The sequence below is a fragment of the Melanostigma gelatinosum genome, assembly GCF_949748355.1.
Source record: "Melanostigma gelatinosum genome assembly, chromosome: 9".
Taxonomy (NCBI): Eukaryota; Metazoa; Chordata; class Actinopteri; order Perciformes; family Zoarcidae; genus Melanostigma; species Melanostigma gelatinosum.
In genome coordinates, this window is record NC_136642.1 from 417,733 (window position 1) to 445,637 (window position 27,905).

Genomic DNA, 27,905 nt, shown 5'->3' on the forward strand with positions numbered 1-27,905 from the left:
TATTAAAACCACGCTCAATAAAATGAGAACAGATGTTTGTTTTTTTATTGAACAGCTGGACAAACGTGAAATGAAGCATAATATTAAAACATATATACAGAAAGACACAAATGTTATTTTGGGCTCAAACGTTCAGCGAATCAGATTATAGTTTATTAATGTTTAGATATAATATAGAGGATAGTGATTAATATTCACACGAGATCAGGTGACTCATTTCATACGTTTAATAATATTTCATGAGGATTCTGTTCTGATAGAAAACAAATAAAAGATCTCGCTCCAGTTATTAACATTTGATTATTAACATATTCAATTTGAATCAAATGTCCAGTAAAGAACTGGTTCAGGACCAGAACTGGTCCTGAACCAGCAAACTGAGTCTAAAGAAACTGGCAGGAGTCAGAGAGAACATATTTCAATAATAAATCAATAAACAAATGTGGATTGAAGCAGAATATTACATACATTTAAATATACTTTGTACATTTATTATTCATATTTTATTCCCTCTGTGAGACGTTTGTGTCCTCAGATGCAGCCAATAGGAGGAGGAGGTGGAGCTTATCAACTACAGGAAGCACTGAAGAGGACTAACTGAACTCAAAGTGTTTCTGAGTGTTTCTCACTTCCACACTTTGACGATCCCGTCTCTGGACGACGTCACGATGAAGCCCTGCGTCGTCTGAAAGGTGGCGATGTCGGTGATGATGTCATGGTGTCCCACAGGGAGGGATTCTGGGCCTCGACGAGGAGAGTCCTCCACCGCACCGCTCTTCTGTTTACTGTGGATCTCCTGAGGACATCACAGGGTTCATGGAATAACATGTTAATAACATGGTTCAGAGGATCAATAAGAACTAAAGACTCACCTGGACCACTTCAACGAGAACTAAAGACTGTCCTGGACCACTTCAACGAGAACTAAAGACTGTCCTGGACCACTTCAACAAGAACTAAAGACTCACCTGGACCACTTCAACGAGAACTAAAGACTGTCCTGGACCACTTCAACAAGAACTAAAGACTCACCTGGACCACTTCAACGAGAACTAAAGACTGTCCTGGAGCACTTCAACGGGAACTAAAGACTCACCTGGACCACTTCAACGAGAACTAAAGACTGTCCTGGAGCACTTCAACGAGAACTAAAGACTGTCCTGGACCACTTCAACGAGAACTAAAGACTCACCTGGAACACTTCAACAAGAACTAAAGACTCACCTGGACCACTTCAACGAGAACTAAAGACTGTCCTGGACCACTTCAACGAGAACTAAAGACTGTCCTGGACCACTTCAACGAGAACTAAAGACTGTCCTGGACCACTTCAACGAGAACTAAAGACTCACCTGGACCACTTCAACGAGAACTAAAGACTGTCCTGGACCACTTCAACGAGAACTAAAGATTCACCTGGACCACTTCAACGAGAACTAAAGACTGTCCTGGACCACTTCAACGAGAACCAAAGACTCACCTGGACCACTTCAACGAGAACTAAAGACTGTCCTGGAGCACTTCAACAAGAACTAAAGACTGTCCTGGAGCACTTCAACGAGAACTAAAGACTGTCCTGGACCACTTCAACGAGAACTAAAGACTGTCCTGGACCACTTCAACAAGAACTAAAGACTCACCTGGACCACTTCAACGAGAACTAAAGATTCACCTGGACCACTTCAACAAGAACTAAAGACTGTCCTGGACCACTTCAACGAGAACCAAAGACTGTCCTGGACCACTTCAACGAGAACTAAAGACTGTCCTGGACCACTTCAACGAGAACTAAAGACTCACCTGGACCACTTCAACGAGAACTAAAGACTGTCCTGGACCACTTCAACGAGAACCAAAGACTGTCCTGGACCACTTCAACGAGAACTAAAGACTGTCCTGGACCACTTCAACGAGAACTAAAGACTGTCCTGGACCACTTCAACAAGAACTAAAGACTCACCTGGACCACTTCAACAAGAACTAAAGACTCACCTGGACCACTTCAACAAGAACTAAAGACTGTCCTGGACCACTTCAACGAGAACTAAAGACTGTCCTGGACCACTTCAACGAGAACTAAAGATTCACCTGGACCACTTCAACGAGAACTAAAGACTGTCCTGGACCACTTCAACGAGAACCAAAGACTGTCCTGGACCACTTCAACGAGAACTAAAGACTGTCCTGGACCACTTCAACGAGAACTAAAGACTCACCTGGACCACTTCAATGAGAACTAAAGACTCACCTGGACCACTTCGGTCCCTTCGATGATCTTCCTGCTGTAGAGGACGGACGGACAGTGCAGAGAGTCGGTGGCTCCTCCAGCCACGATGTAGGACCGCTCAGGGTACGCCAAGTCCCAGAACCTGAACACACAAGGACCTGAATGAACCTGGACCCACCCTAACCTGAGGGCTGAAGGTTTGACTCTTAACTAACTCTTAACTCTTAATTAAAGTTATGAACTGTTTTATTGTAAGTGTTCAAAAAAAACGTGTGACGTTTATAAAGTGAATAGCACAATAAACATAATCTGACATCAAAGAAAATAAGGTGCTTTAAAAGATGATGATTATGTTTCATGTGTTGTGGTTCAGACCTGATCCTCATATCAGATCCAGCAGTCAGCAGCAGAGGGTTTCCATCAGCAGGACTACAGTAGATCCCATGAACACTGTGAGGAGACGGCTGCAGAGAGAGCGCACACACAACTGTAATGAGTATCATGTGTTGTGATTCTGATCCACATCAGGAAGTGATTCAATGAATCCAACATGACCAGGTTTGACAAGAAACAGGAAATGTGTGGAATTAAAATTCTGAGAGTCCAACATCAGACCCCCCCCCCCTCTCACACCTGCATCTCAGAGAGTGGAGGTGCAGAACTCGCCCAAAGGGTAAATTTACGATCTCCGGTCTCCATGTCCCACATCGACACTTCATTATTCCCCTGGACAGCTGCAGACAAAGAGACAGCCAGACAACTGTTTACATTACATGAATAATATTGTCTCAAAAAACATCATAAAAAAGTCATAGTATCGTACGTTGTAAAAGTCATAGTATCGTACGTCGTAAAAGTCATAGTATCGTACGTCGTAAAAGTCATAGTATCGTACGTCGTAAAAGTCATAGTATCGTACGTCGTAAAAGTCATAGTATCGTACGTCGTAAAAGTCATAGTATCGTACGTCGTAAAAGTCATAGTATCGTACGTCGTAAAAGTCATAGTATCGTACGTCGTAAAAGTCATAGTATCGTACGTCGTAAAAGTCATAGTATCTTACGTCGTAAAAGTCATAGTATCGTACGTCGTAAAAGTCATAGTATCGTACGTCGTAAAAGTCATAGTATCGTACGTCGTAAAAGTCATAGCACCGTACGTCGTAAAAGTCATAGCACCGTACGTCGTAAAAGTCATAGCACCGTACGTCGTAAAAGTCATAGTACCGTACGTCGTAAAAGTCATAGTACCGTACGTCGTAAAAGTCATAGTACCGTACGTCGTAAAAGTCATAGTACCGTACGTCGTAAAAGTCATAGTACCGTACGTCGTAAAAGTCATAGTATCGTACGTCGTAAAAGTCATAGTATCGTACGTCGTAAAAGTCATAGTATCGTACGTCGTAAAAGTCATAGTATCGTACGTCGTAAAAGTCATAGTATCGTACGTCGTAAAAGTCATAGTATCGTACGTCGTAAAAGTCATAGTATCGTACGTCGTAAAAGTCATAGTACCGTACGTCGTAAAAGTCATAGTACCGTACGTCGTAAAAGTCATAGTACCGTACGTCGTAAAAGTCATAGTATCGTACGTCGTAAAAGTCATAGTATCGTACGTCGTAAAAGTCATAGTATCGTACGTCGTAAAAGTCATAGTATCGTACGTCGTAAAAGTCATAGTATCGTACGTCGTAAAAGTCATAGTATCGTACGTCGTAAAAGTCATAGTATCGTACGTCGTAAAAGTCATAGTATCGTACGTCGTAAAAGTCATAGTATCGTACGTCGTAAAAGTCATAGTATCTTACGTCGTAAAAGTCATAGTATCTTACGTCGTAAAAGTCATAGTATCGTACGTCGTAAAAGTCATAGTATCGTACGTCGTAAAAGTCATAGCATCGTACGTCGTAAAAGTCATAGCATCGTACGTCGTAAAAGTCATAGCATCGTACGTCGTAAAAGTCATAGTACCGTACGTCGTAAAAGTCATAGTACCGTACGTCGTAAAAGTCATAGTACCGTACGTCGTAAAAGTCATAGTATCGTACGTCGTAAAAGTCATAGTATCGTACGTCGTAAAAGTCATAGTATCGTACGTCGTAAAAGTCATAGTATCGTACGTCGTAAAAGTCATAGTATCGTACGTCGTAAAAGTCATAGTATCGTACGTCGTAAAAGTCATAGTACCGTACGTCGTAAAAGTCATAGTATCGTACGTCGTAAAAGTCATAGTACCGTACGTCGTAAAAGTCATAGTACCGTACGTCGTAAAAGTCATAGTATCGTACGTCGTAAAAGTCATAGTATCGTACGTCGTAGAAAAGTCAGTATCGTACGTCGTAAAAAAGTCAGTATCGTACGTCGTAAAAAAGGCATAGTATCGTACGTCGCAACAGTCATAGTATCATACGTCGTGAAAGTCATAGTATCGTACGTCGTAAAAGTCATAGTACCGTACGTCGTAAAAGTCATAGTATCGTACGTCGTAAAAGTCATAGTACCGTACGTCGTAAAAGTCATAGTATCGTACGTCGTAAAAGTCATAGTATCGTACGTCGTAGAAAAGTCAGTATCGTACGTCGTAAAAAAGTCAGTATCGTACGTCGTAAAAAAGGCATAGTATCGTACGTCGCAACAGTCATAGTATCATACGTCGTGAAAGTCATAGTATCGTACGTCGTAAAAAAGTCAGTATCGTACGTCGTAAAAAAGGCATAGTATCGTACGTCGTAACAGTCATAGTATCGTACGTCGTAAAAAAGGCATAGTATCGTACGTCGTAACAGTCATAGTATCATACGTCGTAAAAAAGTCATAGTATCGTACGTCGTAAAAGGCATAGTATCGTACGTCGTAAAAATGTCATAGGACCGTACGTCGTAAAAAGTCATAGTAGCGTACGACGTAAAAGTCATTGTATCGTACGTCGTAAAAAAGTCATAGTATCGTACGTCGTAAAAAAGTCATAGTATCGTACGTCATAAAAAAGTCATAGTATCGTACGTCGTAAAAAAGGCATAGTGTCGTACGTCGTAAAAATGTCATAGGACCGTAGGTCGTAAAAAAGTCATAGTATCGTACGTCGTAAAAAAGTCATAGTATCGTACGTCATAAAAAAGTCATAGTATCGTACGTCATAAAAAAGTCATAGTATCGTACGTCGTAAAAAAGGCATAGTATCGTACGTCGTAAAAAAGTCATAGTAGCGTACGTCGTAAAAGTCATAGTGTCGTAAAAAAGTCATAGTAGCGTACGTCGTAAAAGTCATAGTGTCGTACGTCGTAAAAAAGTCATAGTATCGTACGTCGTAAAAAAGGCATAGTATCGTACGTCGTAAAAAAGTCATAGTATCGTATGTCGTAAAAAAGTCATAGTATCGTACGTCGTAAAAAAGGCATAGTATCGTACGTCGTAAAAAAGTCATAGTATCGTACGTCGTAAAAGTCATAGTATCGTACGTCGTAAAAGTCATAGTATCGTACGTCGTAAAAGTCATAGTATCGTACGTCGTAAAAGTCATAGTATCGTACGTCGTAAAAGTCATAGTATCGTACGTCGTAAAAGTCATAGTACCGTACGTCGTAAAAGTCATAGTACCGTACGTCGTAAAAGTCATAGTATCGTACGTCGTAAAAGTCATAGTATCGTACGTCGTAAAAAAGTCAGTATCGTACGTCGTAAAAAAGTCAGTATCGTACGTCGTAAAAAAGGCATAGTATCGTACGTCGCAACAGTCATAGTATCATACGTCGTGAAAGTCATAGTATCGTACGTCGTAAAAAAGTCAGTATCGTACGTCGTAAAAAAGGCATAGTATCGTACGTCGTAACAGTCATAGTATCGTACGTCGTAAAAAAGGCATAGTATCGTACGTCGTAACAGTCATAGTATCATACGTCGTAAAAAAGTCATAGTATCGTACGTCGTAAAAGGCATAGTATCATACGTCGTAAAAATGTCATAGGACCGTACGTCGTAAAAAGTCATAGTAGCGTACGACGTAAAAGTCATCGTATCGTACGTCGTAAAAAAGTCATAGTATCGTACGTCGTAAAAAAGTCATAGTATCGTACGTCATAAAAAAGTCATAGTATCGTACGTCGTAAAAAAGGCATAGTGTCGTACGTCGTAAAAATGTCATAGGACCGTACGTCGTAAAAAAGTCATAGTATCGTACGGCGTAAAAAAGTCATAGTAGCGTACGTCGTAAAAGTCATAGTGTCGTACGTCGTAAAAAAGTCATAGTAGCGTACGGCGTAAAAGTCATAGTGTCGTACGTCGTAAAAAAGTCATAGTATCGTACGTCGTAAAAAAGGCATAGTATCGTACGTCGTAAAAAAGTCATAGTATCGTACGTCGTAAAAAAGTCATAGTATCGTATGTCGTAAAAAAGTCATAGTATCGTACGTCGTAAAAAAGGCATAGTATCGTACGTCGTAAAAAAGTCATAGTATCGTATGTCGTAAAAAAGTCAGTATCGTACGTCGTAAAAAAGGCATAGTATCGTACGTCGTAACAGTCATAGTAGCGTACGTCGTAAAAATGTCATAGGGCCGTACGTCGTAAAAAAGTCATAGTTTAGTCTGTAAAAATTATGTATATTACATTATTAACATTATGTGACGTATATTACACTATTGACATTATGTGACGTGTATTACACTATTGACATTATGTGACGTGTATTACACTATTGACATTATGTGACGTGTATTACACTATTGACATTATGTGATGTATATTACATTATTGACATTATGTGATGTATATTACATTATTAACATTATGTGATAAATGCTAATTGTTAATATTATATGATAAATGCTACATTCATAATTCTAAATGAAACAGAGCTCCTCTCACCTGCGATGACAGATGATTGGTAGAGCGGATGCATCAGCAGTCGTCTGATTCGTGCTCTGGCCGGGTGGGAGTGGTTTGAGATGGGGAGCTGAAACCGCATATCCCAGCAGGCCATGGTGCCGCTGCTTGTACCTGTCGAGGAAAGAGGAAATTGGTATGAAGCATGATATTCAAGATAATTCAACTTAATTTAATACAATTTTGACATATTTTCACGATAATTCATAAAAACTTCCCATATGTTACTGTATCCGCTTGTCTGCCGCTACAACATTAAGGCTTCATGTAAACTTTGGTAAAAACATCAGATTAAGGTTTCTCTTTGTATACCCGTGAGGCCCTCACTGACATTTTCCAACCTGGACCTCAATATATAGAGTATGATGTTATAAGATCTCTGCTTTATTCCACAATGCCAAACCAGAATCGTCTCATTATATTATAATGAAGTATATAAATTGTATTTCATTTGTGGCCTTGCATCATGACCTGCATCCTCGGTCAGTAGTTTCTTTATGCTAACCGAAGCCTTGACTTTTAAACTGTCTTTTGCAGTGCTGAAGACGGACTGAGTGGTCCTCTGTACGATGGTTTAAACCTGAAGTTGTCCTCGCAGAGATAGCAATAGTTCCGCACACAAACACAGACCTAGGCAGAGCCAGCACTGGTGCATGTCCACGGTGAAGGAGGTGATGAGTCCGAGGCGGAGGTCGTGGCGCAGCGTCCAGGCGTTGGAGTTGGAGCGAAGGTCCCAGCCGACCAGCGAGCCGTTGACGGTGGCGTACGCCAGCACCGACTGGGCGCCCGAGTTAAAATGGTGGATGTCCACCGCACAGCCGTCCTCCTGCAGGTCCAGAGACCTGAGAGAGGAAGGAACCGTGATGAGACACCTCGTCCATCGGAACAGAAGGTGAGAACCTGTGGATGTGTTTCAGGTACCTGGTCTGGAAGGGCTGAACTTTGGGGGATTTGGGCGGTTTGTTTGCTTCGACTGCCAGCAGCTGGATGGATCCGTTATCTGAAGCTACCGCCAAGTAATGAGACCCCTGACAGAAGGTCAGGGTCTTCACATGACCCCCGATACGAGAGTAAGTCAAGACCGACCTGCAGGAGCAAACATCAACGCTGTGAGCATACAGCACATGAGAAGTCTTCTGGATTCATCCATCAACACATGAACCAGGCTCTGATGTGGACCGATCCCAGACCCACATGAGAAACCGATCTGGATCCAATATGATGCATCAGACAACTGACAGTGCTCAGGTCTAGTGGTCTGGTGTTTCAGTGACGTGGTCTCTGGTCTTGTGGTCTGGTGTTTCATGAAGGTGGTCTCTGGTCTAATCAGTGGTGTTAAAGACTCACCTGGTGGTCGTGGTCTTTCCCTCCATCTTCTGACTGTCCCAGACTTTAACGGTGCCGTCGTTGGACGCCGTGGCGAAGACGGAGTGTTCGTCTGAGACTCTGATGCGGTTCACAGCAGCTTTGTGTTCGTGGAGGTGAGCCACCAGCAGTCCTTTAGGGTGCCACCCTGAAACACCCATCAATCAGTGTTCACCTCGATCATTCAGACTCGAGTCCTCTACCAGAGTGAGTCACATCAGAGGACAAGTTCCCCTCCTGTGATACAGGTCTAACAGGTCAGGGTCCCCTCCTATGATACAGGTCTAACAGGTCAGGGTCCCCTCCTATGATACAGGTCTAACGGGTCAGGGTCCCCTCCTATGATACAGGTCTAACAGGTCAGGGTCCCCTCCTATTATACAGGTCTAACAGGTCAGGGTCCCCTCCTATTATACAGGTCTAACAGGTCAGGGTCCCCTCCTATGATACAGGTCTAACAGGTCAGGGTCCCCTCCTATTATACAGGTCTAACAGGTCAGGGTCCCCTCCTATTATACAGGTCTAACAGGTCAGGGTCCCCTCCTATGATACAGGTCTAACAGGTCAGGGTCCCCTCCTATTATACAGGTCTAACAGGTCAGGGTCCCCTCCTGTGATACAGGTCTAACAGGAGGCGAGCTACCTGGTGGAGGAGGTCGACTCTCCCACTCTGCGCTCTCCATCATCTGCTTGGCGATCCTCTCGGCGCTGCACTGTTCCCTCTTCTGCTGCACCAGCTGCTGGAGCTCCGCCTTGCAGGTGTTGATGCGTCGCTGGTAGGCGGGACCGCTCGCCACCGACTGCAGGACGGGAACCGCCGGGACCGCGGCGGTTCTCCGGATCTGACCCGCCGACCCGTCAGCCGCCTGCAAACATATCAGGTCCGTATGTTACTGACCGCTGGTTCAGGACCAGGTGTCCACCCATCAGAGCTGCTGGTTTTTATTAGTAAAACTCTACATTCCATTCAAGACTGGAAAACAGCAGCAATATTTCAACGCGATAACTTTCTAAATAATGTTTATAGATGCTTTATAAAGTGTTAACTATTTAATAGTGCTGGGCAACGATTAAAATATTTAATCGCGATTCATCGCATTGTTTTGGCAAAGTTCAACAATGAATTATAAAGTAGTGTATTGCGCACTTTTATTTTAAAGTACTGCTCTATGAACAAAAGGGCAATAACATTTGGTTCACGAGATGCAGGCAGCATGTTTCATACTTAATGTGAATATAATTCATACTTTGTTGGCATCTTATTCTGAAAACCGGATGTTGTCTCACGTTCATGTTTCTGCTAACTTTCAAAGTCCTTCGCTCCCGATCTGTGCGTTAGAATGTGTTTACGGTGAATGTCAGCGTAGAGCTGCACTAACATGTGAGTGTGTGTGACTTTACCAGCGATGTCCAGTCGTCTCCAGGCAGAGCAGCGGAAGCCTTTTCTCTACGGCAACCCTGAAGGGACATCACATCTCTAATACAAAACCATAAACATGAGACAGGCTGACTACAGGATGTTTGCTGGCTTTATCCCACTGTTCTTGTCATCCTCTTGTTGTTATGTATGTATTGTCTCTTGTCTTTCAGTTTTAAAAAAAAGAAAAAAATATATATATTTTGTTATTTTAAAAATGCGTTAATGCGCAGAAAAATAATTGTCTGAGTTAATTAATTAACGCGTTAACTTGCCCAGCACTACTATTTAACAAAGTGTTAACTCACTAAATAATGTTTATAGATGCTTTATAAAGTATTAACTATTTAATAAAGTGTTAACTATCTAAATAATGTTTATAGATGCTTTATAATGTATTAACGATTTAATAAAGTGTTAACTATCTAAATAATGTTTATAGATGCTTTATAAAGTATTAACTATTTAATAAAGTGTTAACTATCTAAATAATGTTTATAGATGCTTTATAAAGTATTAACTATTTAATAAAGCGTTAACTATCTAAATAATGTTTATAGATGCTTTATAAAGTATTAACTATTTAATAAAGTGTTAACTATCTAAATAATGTTTATAGATGCTTTATAAAGTATTAATTGTTTAACAAAGTGTTAACTAACTCAATAATGTTTATAGATGCTTTATAAAGTATTAATTGTTTAACAAAGTGTTAACTAACTCAATAATGTTTATAGATGCTTTACAAAGTATTTTTTAACCATTTAACAAAGTGTTATTATCATTATTAATGTGTGGACAGTGTTGGTGTGAATATTCCTGGAGCTGAACAGCACCAGACAGACATAACCACATGTTAACCACACAGAGGAGGCGTTACCGTGGATTGGAGGTTGGAGGGCGGCTCCTGAGACCCAAACATGCTCTTCCACTCCTCGTTCATCGTTGAGTCCTGCTTCGTGTGCTTCCTCGCTGCAGAAGAATTTAAACAAGGATGTTTACACATTTCTCACGCCACAATTAACAAGTCTATGAATGTTGAAACATGTGCTTGACACGTTAGGACTTCAACGACTGGTTGTCATTAGGGAAGTAATTCTGTTGATCCGGGCTCCAGCTCTGGATCTGATGGGTGTACAGACATGTTGAGATGGTTCAACTTATCAGAGTCAAAGTCTTCCTTCAGGATTACAGATTACAAACAGACGCTCATGAGGTGAACATTGTTCACAGTGTCGGGTGAATCTGAGGACAGGCAGGTATTTGAAGAACACAACGAGAAAGTGATGGATGGTGAGATTAGACTGGAGAGTTTCTTCTCTGACGGTTTAACTGTCAGTGATGTAGAGAAGAACATCTGGAGCTGTGATTCAAGAGGAGCTCTACCTGAACCATGGAGAAGGACTCGCACCTTTAAAGGATCTCTGGAGTCTCTTCTATCAACCTGAACTTTAAATGAACGGTCCACAAAGCTGGAGACACATCGCAGGTATTTATAATTTCATGTCACTCTGACAGCAGGCATGCAGAGAGTGTGTGTGTGTATATATAATAAAGTATATATATACACACACTTTATTATATATGTGTGTGTGTGTGTGTGTGTGTGTGTGTGTGTGTGTGTGTGTATACACACACACACACACACACACACACATATATAATAAAGTGTGTGTGTATATTCTGTGTTTCTTGATGATCCTCAGACAGCTGCTATCACTTTCTACTGAAGACTTTGAACCCACTTCTTCTCCACAACACGAAAAACCTACAAACGCATGAAAGCGTGTGTGTGTGTGTGTGTGTGTGTCACCTCTCTTGTCCTCAGGCTCAGCCTTGGCTTTAACCAGGTCCACCTGGCGTCCCATAATGCCGAGCGTTGCCAGGTCTATGACCCCGGTCTGAGCAGACTCCCCCAGGTGACTCTGCTCCCCCATGTTGGCTTTGGCCCTGTTGGACTTCAGCATGAAGTCTTTGAGCGCCAGCAGCTTGTCCTCCTCCGCCTCCGTCATGCCCTGGTGGACCGAGGACACAGTCAACAGGACACAGGACAGAGTCAACAGGACAGAGGACACCGTCAACAGGACAGAGGACACAGTCAACAGGACACAGGACAGAGTCAACAGGACACAGGACACAGGAAACAGGACAGAGTCAACAGGACACAGGACACAGTCAACAGGACACAGGACAGAGTCAACAGGACAGAGGACACAGTCAACAGGACACAGGAAACAGGACAGAGGACACAGGAAACAGGACACAGGACAGAGTCAACAGGACCGAGGACACAGTCAACAGGACACAGGACAGAGTCAACAGGACAGAGGACACAGTCAACAGGACAGAGGACACAGTCAACAGGACAGAGTCAACAGGACACAGGACACAGGAAACAGGACAGAGTCAACAGGACACAGGACAGAGTCAACAGGACAGAGGACACAGTCAACAGGACACAGGAAACAGGACAGAGGACACAGGAAACAGGACAGAGGACACAGTCAACAGGACAGAGTCAACAGGACAGAGGACACAGTCAACAGGACAGAGGACACAGTCAACAGGACAGAGGACACAGTCAACAGGACAGAGGACACAGTCAACAGGACAGAGGACACAGTCAACAGGACAGAGTCAACAGGACAGAGGACACAGTCAACAGGACAGAGGACACAGTCAACAGGACAGAGGACACAGTCAACAGGACAGAGTCAACAGGACAGAGGACACAGTCAACAGGACAGAGGACACAGTCAACAGGACAGAGGACACAGTCAACAGGACAGAGGACACAGTCAACAGGACAGAGGACACAGTCAACAGGACAGAGGACACAGTCAACAGGACAGAGGACACAGTCAACAGGACAGAGGACACAGTCAACAGGACAGAGGACACAGTCAACAGGACAGAGTCAACAGGACAGAGGACACAGTCAACAGGACAGAGGACACAGTCAACAGGACAGAGGACACAGTCAACAGGACAGAGTCAACAGGACAGAGGACACAGTCAACAGGACAGAGGACACAGTCAACAGGACAGAGGACAGAGTCAACAGGACAGAGGACACAGTCAACAGGACAGAGGACACAGTCAACAGGACAGAGGACACAGTCAACAGGACAGAGGACACAGTCAACAGGACAGAGGACACAGTCAACAGGACAGAGTCAACAGGACAGAGGACACAGTCAACAGGACAGAGGACACAGTCAACAGGACAGAGTCAACAGGACAGAGGACACAGTCAACAGGACAGAGGACACAGTCAACAGGACAGAGGACACAGTCAACAGGACAGAGTCAACAGGACAGAGGACACAGTCAACAGGACAGAGGACACAGTCAACAGGACAGAGGACACAGTCAACAGGACAGAGGACACAGTCAACAGGACAGAGGACACAGTCAACAGGACAGAGTCAAGAGGACACAGGACACAGTCAACAGGACAGAGGACACATGACACAGTCAACAGGACAGAGGACACAGTCAACAGGACACAGGACAGAGTCAACAGGACACAGGAAACAGGACAGAGGACACAGGAAACAGGACAGAGTCAAGAGGACACAGGACACAGGAAACAGGACACAGGACACAGGACAGAGTCAACAGGACAGAGTCAACAGGACACAGGACACAGGACACAGTCAACAGGACAGAGGACACAGTCAACAGGACAGAGGACACAGTCAACAGGACACAGGACACAGTCAACAGGACAGAGGACACAGTCAACAGGACAGAGGACACAGTCAACAGGACAGAGGACACAGTCAACAGGACAGAGGACACATGACACAGTCAACAGGACAGAGGACACAGTCAACAGGACAGAGGACACAGGACAGAGTCAACAGGACACAGGACACAGTCAACAGGACAGAGGATGCAGTCAACAGGACAGAGGACACAGTCAACAGGACAGAGGACACAGTCAACAGGACAGAGTCAACAGGACAGAGGACACAGTCAACAGGACAGAGTCAAGAGGACACAGGACACAGTCAACAGGACAGAGGACACATGACACAGTCAACAGGACAGAGGACACAGTCAACAGGACACAGGACAGAGTCAACAGGACACAGGAAACAGGACAGAGGACACAGGAAACAGGACAGAGTCAAGAGGACACAGGACACAGTCAACAGGACAGAGGACACAGTCAACAGGACAGAGGACACAGGAAACAGGACAGAGTCAAGAGGGCACAGGACACAGGACACAGGAAACAGGACAGAGTCAACAGGACAGAGTCAACAGGACAGAGGACACAGTCAACAGGACAGAGGACACAGTCAACAGGACAGAGGACACAGTCAACAGGACACAGGACACAGTCAACAGGACAGATGACACAGTCAACAGGACAGAGGACACAGTCAACAGGACAGAGGACACAGTCAACAGGACAGAGGACACAGGAAACAGGACAGAGTCAAGAGGACACAGGACACAGTCAACAGGACAGAGGACACAGTCAACAGGACAGAGGACACAGGAAACAGGACACAGGACACAGGAAACAGGACAGAGTCAACAGGACACAGGACACAGTCAACAGGACAGAGGACACAGTCAACAGGACAGAGGACACAGTCAACAGGACAGAGGACACAGTCAACAGGACAGAGGACACAGTCAACAGGACAGAGTCAACAGGACAGAGGACACAGTCAACAGGACAGAGGACACAGTCAACAGGACAGAGGACACAGTCAACAGGACAGAGTCAAGAGGACACAGGACACAGTCAACAGGACAGAGGACACATGACACAGTCAACAGGACAGAGGACACAGTCAACAGGACAGAGGACACAGTCAACAGGACACAGGACAGAGTCAACAGGACACAGGAAACAGGACAGAGGACACAGGAAACAGGACAGAGTCAAGAGGACACAGGACAGAGTCAACAGGACAGAGTCAACAGGACACAGGACAGAGGACACAGTCAACAGGACAGAGGACACAGTCAACAGGACAGAGGACACAGTCAACAGGACAGAGGACACAGTCAACAGGACAGAGGACACAGGAAACAGGACAGTGTCAAGAGGACACAGGACACAGTCAACAGGACAGAGGACACATGACACAGTCAACAGGACAGAGGACACAGTCAACAGGACAGAGGACACAGTCAACAGGACACAGGAAACAGGAAACAGGACACAGGAAACAGGACAGAGTCAACAGGACACAGGACACAGTCAACAGGACAGAGGACACAGTCAACAGGACACCGGACACAGTCAACAGGACAGAGGACACAGTCAACAGGACAGAGGACACAGTCAACAGGACAGAGGACACATGACACAGTCAACAGGACAGAGGACACAGGACAGAGGACACAGTCAACAGGACAGAGTCAACAGGACACAGTCAACAGGACAGAGGACACAGTCAACAGGACAGAGGACACAGGAAACAGGACAGAGGACACAGTCAACAGGACAGAGGACACAGGAAACAGGACAGAGTCAAGAGGACACATGACACAGTCAACAGGACAGAGGACACATGACACAGTCAACAGGACAGAGGACACAGGACAGAGGACACAGTCAACAGGACACAGGACACAGTCAACAGGACAGAGGACACAGGAAACAGGACAGAGTCAACAGGACAGGGGACACAGGAAACAGGACAGAGTCAACAGGACACAGGACAGAGGACACAGGACAGTCAACAGGACACATGACACAGTCAACAGGACAGAGGACACAGGAAACAGGACAGAGTCAACAGGACACAGGACAGAGGACACAGGAAACAGGACAGAGTCAACAGGACACAGGACACAGTCAACAGGACAGAGGACACAGGACACAGGAAACAGGACATAGGACACAGTCAACAGGACAGAGGACACAGGAAACAGGACAGAGTCAACAGGACACAGGACACAGTCAACAGGACACAGGACACAGTCAACAGGACAGAGGACACAGGAAACAGGACAGAGTCAACAGGACACAGGACACAGTCAACAGGACACAGTCAACAGGACAGAGTCAACAGGACACAGGACAGAGGAAACAGGACAGAGTCAACAGGACACAGTCAACAGGACAGAGGACACAGGAAACAGGACAGAGTCAACAGGACACAGGACAGAGGAAACAGGACAGAGTCAACAGGACACAGGACAGAGGACACAGGACAGTCAACAGGACAGAGTCAACAGGACACAGGACAGTCAACAGGACACAGGACAGAGGACACAGGACAGAGGACACAGGAAACAGGACAGAGTCAACAGGACACAGGACACAGTCAACAGGACAGAGGACACAGGACAGAGGACACAGGAAACAGGACAGAGTCAACAGGACACAGGACAGAGGACACAGGACAGTCAACAGGACAGAGTCAACAGGACACAGGACAGTCAACAGGACACAGGACAGAGGACACAGGACAGAGGACACAGGAAACAGGACACAGTCATCAGGACACAGGACACAGTCAACAGGACAGAGGACACAGGAAACAGGATAGAGTCAACAGGACAGAGGACACAGGACAGAGTCAACAGGACAGAGGACACAGGACAGAGTCAACAGGACAGAGGACACAGGACATGCTCCAGAGAAGTGGAGACAAACTGCAGGTGAGTGTTGTGGGAGATGTCGGTCTGAGGAACGTTCACGTCGCGTTTGGTGTGAACGCAGCTTTAGGATCTCAACGAATGACGTCACATATGAGCCTCAAGACGCACCGTCAGCAGAAGAACACACGAGTGTAATTACAGTATAAAGTACTATCTGTACCTCTGAGATGTAATACAGTATAAAGTACTATCTGTACCTCTGAGATGTACCACAGTATAAAGTACATGTACCTCTGAGATGTACCACAGTATAAAGTACATGTACCTCTGAGATGTAGTACATGTACCTCTGAGATGTACTACAGTATAAAGTACATGTACCTCTGAGATGTACTACAGTATAAAGTACATGTACCTCTGAGATGTACCACATGTACCTCTGAGATGTACTACAGTATAAAGTACTATATGTACCTCTGAGATGTACTACAGTATAAAGTACTATATGTACCTCTGAGATGTACCACAGTATAAAGTACATGTACCTCTGAGATGTACTACAGTATAAAGTACTGTATGTACCTCTGAGATGTACTACAGTATAAAGTACTATATGTACCTCTGAGATGTACTAGAGTATAAAGTACATGTACCTCTGAGATGTACTACAGTATAAAGTACATGTACCTCTGAGATGTACCACAGTATAAAGTACATGTACCTCTGAGATGTACTACAGTATAAAGTACATGTACCTCTGAGATGTACTACAGTATAAAGTACATGTACCTCTGAGATGTACTACAGTATAAAGTACATGTACCTCTGAGATGTACTACAGTATAAAGTACATGTACCTCTGAGATGTACTACAGTATAAAGTACTATATGTACCTCTGAGATGTACTACAGTATAAAGTACATGTACCTCTGAGATGTACCACAGTATAAAGTACATGTACCTCTGAGATGTAGTACATGTACCTCTGAGATGTACTACAGTATAAAGTACTATATGTACCTCTGAGATGTACTACAGTATAAAGTACTATATGTACCTCTGAGATGTACTACAGTATAAAGTACATGTACCTCTGAGATGTAGTACAGTATAAAGTACTGTATGTACCTCTGAGATGTACTACAGTATAAAGTACTATATGTACCTCTGAGATGTACTACAGTATAAAGTACATGTACCTCTGAGATGTACTACAATATAAAGTACTATCTGTACCTCTGAGATGTACTACAGTATAAAGTACATGTACCTCTGAGATGTACTACAGTATAAAGTACATGTACCTCTGAGATGTACTACAGTATAAAGTACTATATGTACCTCTGAGATGTACTACAGTATAAAGTACTATATGTACCTCTGAGATGTACTGCAGTACAAAGTACATGTACCTCTGAGATGTAGTACAGTAGACTAACATACTAACATAAAGTAGCAGAGAATATCAATGTCAAAGTAAAGTACCTCAAACATGTACTTAAGTACACTTGTTCTGACCTGTGACAGCAGCTTCTTCAGCAGTTGGGCGATGGCCGGGTCCTCAGGTGAAAGGCATTCTGGGATTGATCCGGCTCTCTTCTTCTGCCGAAGCAGCAGATGACGGAAGAGACTGGAGATGTCTTTAGAGCGCAGAGCGTAATCAAAGATGGAGCGGCTCACCGGGTCCTTCAGCACACTGAGCAGGACCAGCTCCTTATCAATCTGAGGAGGGGGGGACAGGTGAGAGAGGACAGGTAAGGGGCGGGGACAGGTGAGAGAGGACAGGTGAGGGGGGCGGAGGACAGGTGAGAGAGGAGAGGTGAGGGGGGCGGGGGACAGGTGAGGGGGGCGGGGACAGGTGAGGGGGGCGGGGACAGGTGAGAGAGGACAGGTGAGGGGGCGGGGGACAGGTGAGAGAGGACAGGTGAGGGGGCGGAGGACAGGTGAGAGAGGACAGGTGAGGGGGCGGAGGACAGGTGAGAGAGGAGAGGTGAGTGGGGGGGGGACAGGTGAGAGAGGACAGGTGAGGGGGGCGGGGACAGGTGAGAGAGGACAGGTGGGGGGGGCGGGGACAGGTGAGGGGGGCGGAGGACAGGTGAGAGAGGACAGGTGAGGGGGCGGGGACAGGTGAGAAAGGACAGGTGAGGGGGCGGGGACAGGTCAGAGGACAGGTGAGGGGGCGGACAGGTAAGAGAGGACAGGTGAGGGGGCGGACAGGTAAGAGAGGACAGGTGAGGGGGGCGGGGACAGGTAAGAGAGGACAGGTGAGGGGGGCAGGGACAGGTGAGAGAGGACAGGTGAGGGGGGCGGGGACAGGTGAGAGAAGACAGGTGAGGGGGCGGGGACAGGTGAGAGAGGACAGGTGAGAGAGGACAGGTGAGGGGGGCAGGGACAGGTGAGAGAGGAGAGGTGAGGGGGCGGAGGACAGGTGAGGGGGCGGAGGACAGGTGAGAGAGGACAGGTGAGAGAGGAGAGGTGAGGGGGCGGAGGACAGGTGAGGGGGCGGAGGACAGGTGAGAGAGGACAGGTGAGGGAGGACAGGCGAGGGTGATGGACTATGAAGGTAAAGTGATGATGATGATGACCACAACGACGAGCAGGAGGAGGACTCACCTGGATGATGGGTTGGCTGATGAATGGGTTCAGGTGAGGCATCAGCTTACAGTAGACGTCGGCCACGTTGAGGTGCTGAGCGATGACGGTGATGAAGCCGACGGCTCCGTAACGAATCCACAGGTTGGGGTGACACAGGAACGGAGCTACGGAGAGTCAGAGAGGACAGATGATGCCGTTTGTTTCACAGACTTCTGTCTGTGCCTGATGATGTACCTGATGGGTGAGGTGATCTTACCGATGTCACTGACGAACTCGTATATATGAGGTTTCTGCAGCAGACCCAGCTGACACATACAGGTGAGAGAGTTCAGAGCTTTGTAGATGACAAACTCCTCTGTGTCACTCAGACCTTGTTGGAGGAGGGGCTTCAGGATGGAGGAGCTCTGCCAGCCCACATAGGCTGCTACACCTTCAGGACAGGTAAACACAAATGGTCCTTTACCAGTCTGACAAGACCACCTGTCCAGTACACAGAGTACCTGAGCGGGTAGTGAACAGAGTACCTGAACGGGTAGTGAACAGAGTACCTGAACAGGTAGTGAACAGAGTACCTGAACAGGTAGTGAACAGAGTACCTGAACAGGTAGTGAACAGAGTACCTGTGCAGGTAGTGAACAGAGTACCTGAGCAGGTAGAGAACATCTCTATTGTGGGATGTTGTCTCACCCACGATGCTGTCGAAGAAGGCTCCCCGTAGGTGCCAGTCGTTCTTGTCGTTGAGGAAGGTGATCATGTGAGACAGCAGCACGTCGTTGGCTTTCTGTCGTCCGAAGAAGACACAGAGTCTGGTGATGCCGTTCTCCATCAGCGACTGTTTGACGATGTTCTCCGAGTCGCTCAGCAGCGTCACCACCTTCTGCTGCACCATCTCGTGCAGCGCCTGCAGCTCTGGAGACGGTGCAGCAGTGTTGAGTCTCAGAGATGAACTCTTTTATCGACGTGTCAGCTGAGGTGTGTGTTTCTGTACCTGAGTCGTAGTTCTCGTTGGGGTGCAGGATCTCCTCCGGTTCCTCTCCGCTCAGGTCCTGCTCCGTGTTCACGTTGTTTTCCTGAACCAACTCCAGGAAACGCAGAGCGCTCTCCGCCAGGTGAGCGATGTTCTCTGAACATTACCGCGAACACAAGAACAATAATAAATCACCTTCGCTAAGTCCCGCCCCTGTAACGCATGATGTCCAATCACAGCGTAGCATCGCTCCGCTACACAGAATTCATCAAACGGTATTCCAGACTGATCTCACATGTTTAATCCTCTTTGCTTGTCTTTACGTGTCCATGCTTCCTCTGGTTACCTCGTGTTTAACGTAAAGTAAAATGTTCATAAAGAACTCAAACACTCGAAGCGACAGTGAGACAGAACTAAACCCTCAAATTAACAGAGTACGTTAGCACAGCGCTAACTAGCGTCAGCTGTTCTATGCTACGCTAGCTACTGAAGGTGCACTGAATGTATTTCAATGCGTTGTTGTTGGGCTCAGTATTTCATTTTGAGTTTTAAAAAATCTGAAAAGTAAATCAGCTGAAATTTACTTCCTTTGTGACAAAAATGTGTTTGAGTTTTTTACAGTGTTCGGTTTGATGAAGTTCTGATGTTTTTGTTCAGTCATTTGTTGTTACTTGTCTGAAAAATATGTCAAATATATATAAAACCCTTCTTAGTGTTTCTGGTTTGTGGCAAACTCACTGGACGTCTCACCTCCACTAAAGTATTGAACCTTCTGGTGTAAAGAATGAATTAAAGCTGCATCATCATGTACTGAGGACCAAAGACATTGAGTAGCATATGAAGCCGAGTACGGATGATTACCTGAAGAGGGGACATTCTGTTTGTTTTGGTCTCACTAACAGGAAGTGGACATTCCCTCTAAATCAAAGCTGTTGTCACCAGATCATAACCTCATTCTGTGTTGTTCTTCAGTAAGCGTGTCGTTCTCCACTGACCTGCGTACGCCAGCCTGACGATGGTGGCGTCGTCCTGGGCGAGGTGTGCGATGCCCGGCAGGATGTACTCCGGGTAGATGTTCACGTCGTTCCTCGGCACCTCCTTCACCAGCGCCAGGATTTTGGCCAGAGTTCGGACGGCCTGAGCGCGGACGCGAGGCACGGGGTCGCTGCAGAAGTGCAGCAGGTAAGGCGCTATGCGGTCCAGCAGGACGTCTACGCCGAGCCGCGGGGCCAGGTGCAGCACCAGCTCCAGAGCCGCCAGCTTGGAGTCGCAGGAGTGCAGCGTCTGCAGGCAGGAAGTGATGACGGACACTAGGACCATGAGGCCCTGCTCCTCCCTGGAGCTCAGAGCTCCACAGCTGCTCTCATTGGACGAGGAGGAAGACGAGGAGCCTGGAGAGGAAGACGGGTTTAATACAGAAGAACAGGATGTCATTGGTCCACCGTCAGAATGTGGCTCACCTCCTCGCAGGTTGTGCAGGATGTTGTCCAGGTCTTTGCGGATCACCAGCACTCGCTCGTCAGCGGACTGGAAGGTCTCTTTGGCAAACTGAGCCATGTACGGCTGGAGGAAGGTGTAGAAGATGTCAGGGAAGGCTTTACCTCTCTGCTGCTTCAGGTACTCCTCAGCTGTGAGACGCTTCTCTGGTTCTCTCTGGACCATCTGAGCCACCTGAGAGAGGAGACCACGTTACAGGAAGAGCCCCCTGAGAGAGGAGACCACGTTACAGGAAGAGCCCCCCGAGAGAGGAGACCACGTTACAGGAAGAGCCTCCCGAGAGAGGAGACCACGTTACAGGAAGAGCCTCCTGAGAGAGGAGACCACGTTACAGGAAGAGCCTCCTGAGAGAGGAGACCACGTTACAGGAAGAGCCTCCTGAGAGAGGAGACCACGTTACAGGAAGAGCCTCCTGAGAGAGGAGACCACGTTACAGGAAGAGCCTCCTGAGAGAGGAGACCACGTTACAGGAAGAGCCCCCTGAGAGAGGAGACCACGTTAGAGGAAGAGCCCATGTTAGAGGAAGAGCCTCCTGAGAGAGGAGACCACGTTAGAGGAGACCACGTTAGAGGAAGAGCCTCCTGAGAGGAGACCACGTTAGAGGACGAGCCTCCTGAGAGAGGAGACCACGTTAGAGGAGACCACGTTAGAGGAAGAGCCTCCTGAGAGGAGACCACGTTAGAGGACGAGCCTCCTGAGAGGAGACCACGTTAGAGGAAGAGCCTCCTGAGAGGAGACCACGTTAGAGGAAGAGACCACATTAGAGGAAGAGCCTCCTGAGAGAGGAGACCACGTTAGAGGAAGAGACCACGTTAGAGGAGACCACGTTAGAGGAAGAGACCACGTTAGAGGAGACCACGTTAGAGGAAGAGCCTCCTGCGAGGAGACCACGTTAGAGGAAGAGCCTCCTGCGAGGAGACCACGTTAGAGGAAGAGCCCCCTGAGAGGAGACCACGTTACAGGAAGAGCCTCCTGAGAGAGGAGACCACGTTACAGGAAGAGCCCCCTGAGAGAGGAGACCACGTTACAGGAAGAGCCCCCCGAGAGAGGAGACCACGTTACAGGAAGAGCCCCCCGAGAGAGGAGACCACGTTACAGGAAGAGCCTCCCGAGAGAGGAGACCACGTTACAGGAAGAGCCTCCTGAGAGAGGAGACCACGTTACAGGAAGAGCCTCCTGAGAGAGGAGACCACGTTACAGGAAGAGCCTCCTGAGAGAGGAGACCACGTTACAGGAAGAGCCTCCTGAGAGAGGAGACCACGTTACAGGAAGAGCCCCCTGAGAGAGGAGACCACGTTAGAGGAAGAGCCCATGTTAGAGGAAGTGCCTCCTGAGAGAGGAGACCACGTTAGAGGAGACCACGTTAGAGGAAGAGCCTCCTGAGAGGAGACCACGTTAGAGGACGAGCCTCCTGAGAGAGGAGACCACGTTAGAGGAGACCACGTTAGAGGAAGAGCCTCCTGAGAGGAGACCACGTTAGAGGACGAGCCTCCTGAGAGGAGACCACGTTAGAGGAAGAGCCTCCTGAGAGGAGACCACGTTAGAGGAAGAGACCACATTAGAGGAAGAGCCTCCTGAGAGAGGAGACCACGTTAGAGGAAGAGACCACGTTAGAGGAGACCACGTTAGAGGAAGAGACCACGTTAGAGGAGACCACGTTAGAGGAAGAGCCTCCTGCGAGACCACGTTAGAGGAAGAGCCTCCTGCGAGGAGACCACGTTAGAGGAAGAGCCCCCTGAGAGGAGACCACGTTAGAGGAAGAGCCCCCTGAGAGGAGACCACGTTAGAGGAAGAGACCACGTTAGAGGAAGAGCCTCCTGAGAGAGGAGACCACGTTAGAGGAAGAGCCTCCTGAGAGGAGACCACGTTAGAGGAAGAGCCTCCTGAGAGGAGACCACGTTAGAGGAAGAGACCACGTTAGAGGAGACCACGTTAAGGAAGAGCCTCCTGAGAGAGGAGACCACGTTAGAGGAAGAGACCACGTTAGAGGAAGAGACCACGTTAGAGGAGACCACGTTAGAGGAGACCACGTTAGAGGAAGAGCCTCCTGCGAGGAGACCACGTTAGAGGAAGAGCCTCCTGCGAGGAGACCACGTTAGAGGAGACCACGTTAGAGGAAGAGCCTCCTGAGAGGAGACCACGTTAGAGGAAGAGCCTCCTGAGAGGAGACCACGTTAGAGGAAGATCCTCCTGAGAGGAGACCACGTTAGAGGAAGATCCTCCTGAGAGGAGACCACGTTAGAGGAAGATCCTCCTGAGAGGAGACCACGTTAGAGGAAGATCCTCCTGAGAGGAGACCACGTTAGAGGAACCTGATTGTGTGATGTATAAATAAAATGGTTACCAGCTCTCGGACGCACTGGTCCTCGATCTTCATGAGGACGTGTTCCATCTGGAAGTGTCCTTTACGATACGCCAGCAGCTGGGACAGATCGAAGAGAGGAACACCTTCTGTGAAGAGCTCGGCTATCACGCAGCCTGAAACCACGAACACACCCAGACAAAACATCTGACTTCAAATGAGAACACATCAATACAACTTCAAATAAGAATAATATATGAGCATCTATGATTGAAGCTACTTACATCAAAATAAACATGTTTCAGTTGGAACCTCTTATTGAGATGGTGTATTAAACCAGTTGATAGTATTTTATTCATGAATCTAGAAGCAGTGATCTACCTGCAGAGAAGATGTCCATGGCCGCTCTGAGCTCCCCTCGGCTCCTCTGGTTGTTGTTGGTCAGGTCCACCAGAGGCGTGTTCTGGTCGTTCTCTGTGGTGAACATGCTCCCGTCCACAAACCTCTCCGGAGCGATGTAGCACGTCCGGCGCCGGGACGTGTCGAAGAAGTAGTTGAAGTCGGCCGGGTTGTCCTCGGGCAGGAACGTGGGCTTGAAGCTGGCGAAGTCGGTGAGCAGCACCCAGTTCCAGCTGGTCACCATCACGTTCTCCGTCTTGATGTCGCCGTGGCGGACGCCGGCTTTGTGCGCCTGGTCCACGGCGTTAAGGATCTGGAAGGCCAGCCAGCGCTTCTCCACGTTGTTGAGGAACGGCCGTGTGCTGATGCGGTCGTACAGGTTGTCCCGCACGTACTGACGGAACAAGATGGCCGCCTTCTCCGTCAGCGAGGTTTTCTGGAAGGGAAGGCAGTTGTGGCAGGAGTGCAGCCGGATCTTCAGCTCCTCCAGCTCCTGTTTGTAGCTGGTCAGAGGGAGCGACGGGTCCTGGATGGCGAACACCTTCACCACCACTAGGCCCTCGCGGTGTTTGGCCCGGGCCACCTTGAAGAAGCGCGTGCTGCCCAGACTCTTGTCGTACTCGTGGTCGTGTATGTCTGAGAAGTAGCTGTCCACCGACAAGATCTGAGAGGGGGCGATGCCCGCCAGCTGGTTCCCCATCACAACCTCTGTGGAGAGGTCAGAGTGAAGAGGTCATCAGAGCCTCTTCTCTTAGAACCGAGGTTACACTCTTCTGGTCTGATAGTTACTAAAACTAACTCCAGTAAGAGGAGCGCGACCGACGGGAACAACGCGGAGACAAGAGGAGCGCGACCGACGGGAACAACGCGGAGACAAGAGGAACGCGACCGACGGGAACAACGCGGAAACAAGAGGAACGCGACCGACGGGAACAACGCGGAGACAAGAGGAGCGCGACCGACGGGAACAACGCGGAAACAAGAGGAACGCGACCGACGGGAACAACGCGGAGACAAGAGGAGCGCGACCGACGGGAACAACGCGGAAACAAGAGGAACGCGACCGACGGGAACAACGCGGAGACAAGAGGAGCGCGACCGACGGGAACAACGCGGAGACAAGAGGAGCGCGACCGACGGGAACAACGCGGAGACAAGAGGAGCGCGACCGACGGGAACAACGCGGAGACAAGAGGAGCGCGACCGACGGGAACAACGCGGAGACAAGAGGAACGCGACCGACGGGAACAACGCGGAGACAAGAGGAGCGCGACCGACGGGAACAACGCGGAGACAAGAGGAGCGCGACCGACGGGAACAACGCGGAAACAAGAGGAACGCGACCGACGGGAACAACGCGGAGACAAGAGGAGCGCGACCGACGGGAACAACGCGGAGACAAGAGGAGCGCGACCGACGGGAACAACTCGGAGACAAGAGGAGCGCGACCGACGGGAACAACGCGGAGACAAGAGGAGCGCGACCGACGGGAACAACGTGGAGACAAGAGGAGCGCGACCGACGGGAACAACGCGGAGACAAGAGGAGCGCGACCGACGGGAACAACGCGGAGACAAGAGGAGCGCGACCGACGGGAACAACTCGGAGACAAGAGGAGCGCGACCGACGGGAACAACGCGGAGACAAGAGGAGCGCGACCGACGGGAACAACGCGGAGACAAGAGGAGCGCGACCGACGGGAACAACGCGGAGACAAGAGGAACGCGACCGACGGGAACAACGCGGAGACAAGAGGAGCGCGACCGACGGGAACAACGCGGAGACAAGAGGAGCGCGACCAACGGGAACAACGCGGAACTGATTACCCATGTAACTGTTTTTGTATTATTAAATTATTGTTGTTATTGACCATATATTATCTTAACTCTCCTGTCGTGTTCGTTTCTCCCCCCTTACTTCAGTGTTCCCGGTCAAATTTGACCGGTCTCTTTTAACTGCTGTTACATGAACACAAAAAGCATTCATCACCAAATTTTATTTAACAACCTTTTAAGCTGTAAACAATGTCTCAGACTAGTGGTTTCCATCAATAACTGCTGTGAATATACAAAGAATAGACACTGAGAATGTATCGCCAAATTAATTGAAACTGTTGTAAGGACATTGTTGACAGGAATATAGGACTCCGCATCCCACAGACTTTTTCTAGCCTCATTGTTTGACTCCTGCTAGAATCAACAGAGTAGGCTTGTAGCATGTAGGCTTGGCGGTCGATCTGGTCCAATGCTTTTCACTTGTCCACAAACACACGCCTCCCCTCCAGGTTTGTCATGTCCAGTATAACACCCTCAATGGACTCTGGTAAATACAGGTGGAAGCTGGACTTGATGTCATCCACACGAGATGTTGCATATCGTGTTGGCCCTGGCATCATCCTTATTATGTTTTCATCTCTCGCTCTGCCTCCTCTGTCCTGGGAGCAAGTTGCCACCCTTGGACTGGAATGTCACCTCAGGTGCCTGTTCCTCTGGTGCCACTTCCTCGCCATCTGTTGATTGGTCTGTCTCAAAATAGTCCGGATCGAAATCAAGATCAATGTTGTCTTCAATTTCTGAGACACCTTCCTCTATCTCCGGTTCAATCTCCTCTTCATCTGGTTCAAAAATTAGGTCCAGAGCCTCTCTGACAGAAAATCGCCTCATTAGTGGCCTAGTCATTGTGCTCACAGAGTAAAACGAGAGCAAGGCCCAGATAAAGGTTTATTTAGGGGGAAAGTGAGACGATATGAAACACTGTTTAGTCTGGAAGGTGGGGTTCACGTGGGGGGGGGGGGGGGATGGGCACATAAGCACGGTATAGAGATGGGTTCCCATAACAAACACCTGATTTTTTTGTTTGAAATGTGTACAGCTGTGTATATGGGGCAGTGAACAGGTGTTTACACAGGTGTGTGTGTGTGTGTGTGTGTGTGTGTGTGTGTGTGTGAGGGAGGAGGGGTGGTTGTGGGTGTGTATGGGGCTGTTTTCCATCTGATGAATGGACATAATCTAGTGTTTCCCATTCATTTCCTATGGCGGTCACTTTTGGCCGGGAACACCATGGGTGTTACAAAGTTGACGAAACCACTAAAAATTCAATGAAAGTGGTGATCAGCAATATGATATGTTCAAATGACTAGTGGGGAGGATATCACGAGGCAATCAGATGTAAAACACAATATTTATGATCGATTAAAGTTGTAAATCGGTCAGATTTGACCCGAACACGACAGGAGGGTTAATAAAACACGAGAGCAATCCAGAGTCACGTGATTCATCACCCACTCTTTTAACAATGTTAATGTAGCATGCTAGCTAACCGCTGTTAGCTCCCGTAAATAAGCTCGTTCCGTCAGCAACACTTAGCTTCAACGTTAAATACTGAGTGTGTATTGTTACCAGCTGCTGCTGTTGATGTGACCGCTGCTGCTGTTGTTGTTGTTGTTGTTGTTGTTAACGATGATGACGGTGCTTCAGTAGGCTAACGAGCAGTCCACGGTGACGCTAAAGCTGCTAACAGCTGCTAACGTAACAAAGCTCCGTTAGTCTCCATGTCGTGTCCCGGTGAGTGAGACAAACGGACCGTAACCGTGAATATTCCCCGTTAACTGCAGCAGCCTGAATCACTCGGTTAGCATCGTAGCTTCTCCAGCTGTTGTTTCCGGTTCAGTAAGGAAACA

At 47.5% G+C, this 27,905-nt stretch overlaps 1 protein-coding gene across 2 annotated transcripts; it reads right to left on the reverse strand.

The window, feature by feature from the left end:
- Positions 1–23: 23 nt before the first annotated feature.
- pik3r4 (phosphoinositide-3-kinase, regulatory subunit 4) lies at positions 24–27,868 on the reverse strand. 2 transcript variants are annotated; one of them, XM_079275816.1, is made up of 21 exons: positions 27,625–27,868; positions 24,209–24,934; positions 23,870–24,003; positions 21,489–21,699; positions 21,024–21,419; positions 20,050–20,184; positions 19,749–19,970; positions 19,318–19,491; positions 19,080–19,225; positions 17,985–18,188; positions 11,703–11,904; positions 10,770–10,861; positions 9,116–9,338; positions 8,455–8,620; positions 8,029–8,193; positions 7,738–7,949; positions 7,090–7,221; positions 2,861–2,961; positions 2,603–2,691; positions 2,249–2,369; positions 24–796 (listed from the first exon to the last, which is right to left on the reverse strand). In XM_079275816.1, exons 2-21 carry the CDS (start codon positions 24,924–24,926, stop codon positions 626–628), a joined length of 4,014 nt encoding a protein of 1,337 aa, XP_079131942.1. In that variant the 5' UTR covers positions 24,927–24,934; positions 27,625–27,868; the 3' UTR covers positions 24–625. The 2 variants fall into 2 exon arrangements, with proteins under 2 accessions (XP_079131942.1, XP_079131941.1); XM_079275815.1 differs by having other exon boundaries at positions 21,024–21,699.
- Between the last annotated feature and the right edge of the window lie 37 nt (positions 27,869–27,905).

What these genes read in the sequence shown, in the direction of transcription:
- pik3r4 (XM_079275815.1), bottom strand. Translation starts at nt 24,926, where the DNA reads ATGGGGAACCAGCTGGCGGGCATCGCCCCCTCTCAGATCTTGTCGGTG. An exon ending in CTCCACTCTCTGAGATGCAG is followed by an intron (nt 2,692 to 2,860) that starts GTGTGAGAGGGG and finishes CTCTCTCTGCAG; the next exon opens with CCGTCTCCTCACAGTGTTCA. An exon ending in AAGGGACCGAAGTGGTCCAG is followed by an intron (nt 797 to 2,248) that starts GTGAGTCTTTAG and finishes TGATGTCCTCAG; the next exon opens with GAGATCCACAGTAAACAGAA.